This window comes from Aegilops tauschii, chromosome 5 (assembly GCF_002575655.3).
Source record: "Aegilops tauschii subsp. strangulata cultivar AL8/78 chromosome 5, Aet v6.0, whole genome shotgun sequence".
NCBI lineage: Eukaryota > Viridiplantae > Streptophyta > Magnoliopsida > Poales > Poaceae > Aegilops > Aegilops tauschii.
This window is the reverse complement of record NC_053039.3, coordinates 135,331,320-135,336,814: the sequence shown is the minus strand read 5'-3', so window position 1 is coordinate 135,336,814 and position 5,495 is coordinate 135,331,320. Positions and strand designations below refer to the sequence as shown.

General features: G+C 44.2%; 1 protein-coding gene across 1 annotated transcript; it reads right to left on the bottom strand.

Annotated features, from left to right (window-relative positions):
* Positions 1 to 1,748: 1,748 nt before the first annotated feature.
* LOC109759174 (uncharacterized) lies at positions 1,749 to 5,168 on the bottom strand. Its single transcript, XM_020318001.3, has 3 exons — positions 4,911 to 5,168; positions 2,429 to 2,556; positions 1,749 to 2,247 (listed from the first exon to the last, which is right to left on the bottom strand). The coding sequence occupies exons 1-3, from the start codon at positions 5,071 to 5,073 to the stop codon at positions 1,960 to 1,962; spliced, it is 579 nt and encodes a 192-aa protein (XP_020173590.1). The 5' UTR covers positions 5,074 to 5,168; the 3' UTR covers positions 1,749 to 1,959.
* Between the last annotated feature and the right edge of the window lie 327 nt (positions 5,169 to 5,495).

Sequence of the window (5,495 nt, the reverse complement as noted above, 5' to 3'; positions counted from 1 at the left end):
GGTGGCGCCGTGGCGGAGAGAATGAGTGAGAGGGTTGAGAGAGTGAAGGGTGCATGGGGTGAGAGAGTGAGATGGGTGGATGTGGTGAGAGAGAGCCTGAAGTCAGGACAAGGCTGGGTAGGTATGCTCAAAAAAATTGGGTAGCTAGAATTTTTTTTGGTTTGTCTCATGTTTATTAATATAAAATATCATTTATGTATGTTTATATATTCATATGTAATTAGGGGTACCTAGTTTTCTTTGCAAATAAAAACAGATGTGTTAGTCTTACTTTTGTTTAGTATATTATATATGTTATCTAATACAATACATTTAATGGATCTACAATTTTGTGTAAGTTATCATAATCATATTTCTTCATTCAGTATCATTACTATCAACATGTTTTAAATATTTTTATTACCCAGTCCACGATGTTAGATTTAACACGAGATCAAAAGTTTTGCGTGAAGGGAACTATTGACATATTGGCAACATCGTTTGATAGCTGCATGTAGTAGACGACTACATCTCATGGTGCAACATGGTAAGTAAGGTCTTTTGTACATTGTTGTCATGGTTTATTGTTTGTAATAGCTAGCAATTGTAAAATTATCTTTCATATGCATTCATGGGCCGATACATCTTGTACGTCATCGACAAACATGCATGCCGTGCATATATCTGGACCCTATCCATACATCACTGACGCCAGAGTTTTAATTAAATTACAAATATTTGCGAGGGAATTCAACGGCACTCAAAATAAAGAAAACCGGTTGGAATTCCAATATATCTAGATGGCAACGTTTATTTCCGCCTGCTATTCCAACGAGCATAGATGGGTAAATTTATATTTTTCATTATCATGACATTTTCACAATACAAATATTTATTTTTTATCACTATATCAAGATAATATTAATTTAGGAAATTGCAGGGATGTGCCTAGCTATTTTGTTTTTCATATTATGCTCTGGTCGAACGGTAAAGAATTGGTTCATCCAGTTTGCACGGTGTTACACATTTTAAGACCTTGAACGTGAAGTATTCGTGCTAATTAAATATATTGCTTGTGCAGGATGAGTAAGAGTTGAGGACCAAGATTTTATTGTACTTGATCAAATATCATGCGAACGTAGCTATAAACAACATTCCTGATATTGTGCGAGAATTTTTTAAGCGCATCAACTAGACCATAATCTGTAACATATTTTTAGTTGGATAATCGCTCTATATGTATACATCATCAGATAGCCTTTTTGTTCTCAATTTACATTGCAAGTGAAGTGAATTTTAATCATTATCCGATTGTGCCCGTGCTATTTTTTCGCCACATGTGAAATTTAACATGCACTATGTTTATATAATTTCAGCAAAATATTTCAAAAGCCTGTGGCAACGCACGGGCATTCTACTAGTACTATGTAGTATCCCTCATAATGTAGTGTGACCACACTTTTCGATATTTAACTTTGATTATAAATTTAACCAACATGGACAACTGCAGCGGAAGCATGACAGATACCTTTGAATTCGTATTTGAAAAAAGTTTTCAAAGGTACAATTTTTCAGTAAAATAATTTATGCATTATTGGTTAATTTATGGTTAAAATTGAATCTCGAAATAAGCATGTACGCACTATATTATGGAATGGTGGGAGTATATTTATAACAACACTCTGCGTGATTTTACATGTATGATATGTCGTATGTCGATGTGCCACGTCACAACTGACCCAAAATGGCATCTGCTAGAAAAAAATCAGTACGTAAAACTCAGCGATCATCTTTATTTAGGCAACACGGCAATGTACGGTTTCCAGTTTCCATCACCATCTCAGGCTTTCAGCTCAGCAGCAGCAACAACAAGAAGAAAGATACCTACGAAAACACTACGAAGAAACTTGTCTGTCCAGTTGTCCTCTACGCAACTCATTTTGGGAGCATGAACAATCTCCACCATGATGACAGAACCGCTCAAAAGTCCCGCCGTTCGTCTTTCTTTTCGATGCCTTCATCCTGCGGCAACGAGACAAACTGCACGATTCCATGGACCACGGAGGTTTCGACTCTGAACCTCGAGGCGATCTGGTCCACGCTCATCGGGCCGTGCTGGCTACCGGACTTTCCTTGGTACAGCTGGATGATCTCCTGGATGTGCCCGACGTTCAGGGTTCCTGGAGGTAGCTGCCTGCTCTGCCCGGGTTCGGGTTCGGATGTTCTCACCTTAGGAAGCGGCCTGTTGTATCGCTCTACGATAGAAGCCTGCAAGCACAAGCCTCTGATTAGATCACTTCTCCCCAAAAACTAAGGAAAGTTCAGACTCAATAGAATGATTGTTCAAGTTCAGCTCTTTATAGGTTTATGCAGTGCAATGCAATGAAATCATCAAGGGAACTATGGTACTTTAGCCCAGGGAGAACAATGTAAAAATCACAGGACTCACTTCACCCATTTCTGGCTTTCCTCCAGGCTTAGTGGTGATTCTCCCAACCATGTGCTTAAGCATGTCATCATAACTTGGATCACGTTCTACAAGTACACCATGGGCCTCTTTTGTTGATGGTGTAACAGCTGCAGTGCATTTTCAGTAAATCAATATTATCATAAACTGACAAATGAAACATTGACAAATTTCAAACCTATTGCATGGTCACAGTGCTTTGGTAAATGTCAATAAAGCTTGCGCTGAGACTATGTCAAAATCAAGATGGTGATGTATCCCATAAGCTTATTTAGAAAGAAAAAAAAACTATGGTTTCATTGGACCCAAGCAAAGAAGACACAAGTTTTCATAAGGGGCATCAGTTCTTTGCCAGCTATTATCATGGAGAGTAAAGAAGGGGTATGTATAACAGCACATCAAACTTTACACGTTCTTGACTATGCTGGTAGCATTCTTCCATCAGTTTTCACGGCCAAGAAAATTATGATAGAATGAAGCCTACTGCAATAGCCAAATCAGCACAAATACTGAGTTGTTACTCTGAACCCCCTGGCGCTCCATAATCCAAATAAACTCAAATATTAAGGAGTTATTACTCTATTCTTGGCTCCCAATGAAATCATTACCTCATTACAAAGAAACGTGTCGCATTTACAAGTCATGTCACCCTTATAGTTTTATATATGATGAAATTCACAGCCTACCAAATAAAATAATTAATTCTAGAAAGGGTTTACGCATTTGTGTGTACCTAGTCGAACCTAGGTAGTAAAAAAATAAATTCCAGGCGCCATCTCCCGAGAGTTCCAGGGAAATTGACTGGATAGTGAGAGCATATACAACTAGAGCACTCACCCCCCCCCCCCCCCCCCCCCCCGCCCCCACGCCCGGGCGACCTGGTCATGAAATTGTCACCCAACCAGAACCCCTATACCCAGCCCAAACGTCCGAGACCCCCCCAAACCCGGCCCATATTTGGGGAGGATATGGGGAGGCCTGGACGCGCCTGCCATGTCAGACTGATGGGTGGGACCCACGCAGAAACCCATCAGTCGGCCAGGAGGTCACCGGTCCGCATTCATCTCACCGCTCCGGCGCACCACCCGAGGGGCCAAATCCGACTATTTAAGCCGGACGGCGAGGCTCAACCCTAGCCATCCCCATTTCCTCCCTCTCCCTCCAGTCCACGCCGCTACCGTGATCCTGCCTCCCTCTCCCTTTCTGCTCCGACCTCACCGTCCGCCAGCCACCATGGTCCAACACAGGTTGACCTACTACAAAATGTTGAGCCCAGAGCGTCGAGCGGAGACCCAGGTGGAGATGCGCATCGTCCAGACACGTCAGAGCAGGCCGGATTCGGCATGGAGGGCGCACAAGCGTAGTTCGAGCTCGCCCAAGCGGAGGCGGCCGAAGAGCAATGGCAATCCTTAGAGTCCATCCAGTCCGAGCTGGAGGTGGCGGCTAACCGCCGCTTCATCCACGCGGCTGACGTGAAGCATGAGGAGCTCTTCGCGGATGAGGACGACAAAGAGGAGGCACCAGAGTTTCTTCACGCCGCCAATGACCACGAGGCCAGCTGCCCCGGCGAGGAGATCATCAACATATCAAATGACGAGTAGCTAGTTTGTAGTTTGCTTTATGTACGTAGATCAAATGGACATTGCATGGAGGTTGTATAGAAATGAGGATTTGGAAATGAGGAGTGTGGTTGCAATGAGTGAGAAATGAGGTGTGACCGGGCACTGTTCGCGAACATGTCCGGACGCGTCCGTGCACGTTTAGGGGCTCACTTTTCTTAGTTCCAGTTGTAGATGCTCTGAGTTCTTCACAGTAAAATCCATCAAATGCAACAGCTTAACAAATTCTATGGTCAATAATGTCATGAACAAACTGCGATAACAATTTTGGATAGACTGTTCATGCCCTGCTGCACTCGGGCGGAAACAATAACTTACTGACAACTGTGCTATTCAGTGTCAGAAAACATCCAACACAAAGTTAACGGACATTCCTAGTTTTCTTACATAGTGTGGTCATGCCGACAAATTCTGAAACTATACGAATTGGCTGACTTAACCCAAAATATAGCCCATGCTAAATTGGTCATGGTTGGTTTCAGTTCGTCAAATCCAAAGGGATCACAAACCTGATTTGCAGAAATCCACATGCCACACTTGATTAGATGAAACAGTACCCATTACCTCCTTAAGCATGTCGCATTTCAATTCAACAGTCTGCACGTGATCTTTCTGAGCAGGATGCCCCAAAAAAGCACCAAGGATCATGAACTAGCCCAATATGACCAGAAAATCGGAGCATTTGTGCCAGGTCAAGAACCTAAGGATATCCAGGCATCATTTACCAGGAACAAAGCTACACGGCAGCGATAGTTGTGGTGGCATCAAGAACCAACAGCCAGGTCAAATGGCACAGCACGCGAATGCTAAGCGAGATCCAAGAAAGAAAGCAGGAGCCGCCGTACCATCCTGTGACACGTCGAGCAGGTCCTGGGGAGGACTTCCGCCGCTGCCAGCAGCGGCCGCCGGTGCGGCCCGTGGTGGAGGCGGGGGAGGGTGAGCGGGTGGGGGCCTCGCCGGGGGCGGAGGCCTCAGGCGCCCCGAGGCGCGGCGCAGGGCCTGGCCCATGTGTCGGCGCCGGCGAGAGGGAGCGGTGGCTCCGCGGGGTGGCCACGCGTGACGAGTTCGTCGGCAGTTTTCCTTTGAGGCGTGGAGGCTTTTCAGCCCATATACGGTTAGCGGGCTTTTACACTGCGAGCGACAGTGAGTGCAAAATGCTTGGGATGTATCCCATGCACCTTATTAAAAAGAACCTTATTATTACGCTAAAAAAATGAACCTTATTATTGATCATTAAAGAGAAGTGTGTTTAGACTAAAAAAAGCAAAATGCTTGGGATTTTCGTTGTCAACCGCCATTTTGAGGCAAATGCAATGAATTTCAACAGCGTTTCATACATGTGAAAACAAAATTTGACAGTGTTTTTTTTTTTGCCGGGAGTGTTTCTGACCTGTGAACCCACAAGGCCACCTCAAGAATTTCACGAGGAA

Coding starts and splice junctions, on each gene's coding strand:
- LOC109759174 (XM_020318001.3), bottom strand. CDS start 5,073: ATGGGCCAGGCCCTGCGCCGCGCCTCGGGGCGCCTGAGGCCTCCGCCC. Junction 2,557..4,910: donor GCTCGACGTGTCACAGGATG/GTACGGCGGCTC, acceptor AATGCACTGCAG/CTGTTACACCATCAACAAAA. Junction 2,248..2,428: donor GAAAGCCAGAAATGGGTGAA/GTGAGTCCTGTG, acceptor TTGTGCTTGCAG/GCTTCTATCGTAGAGCGATA.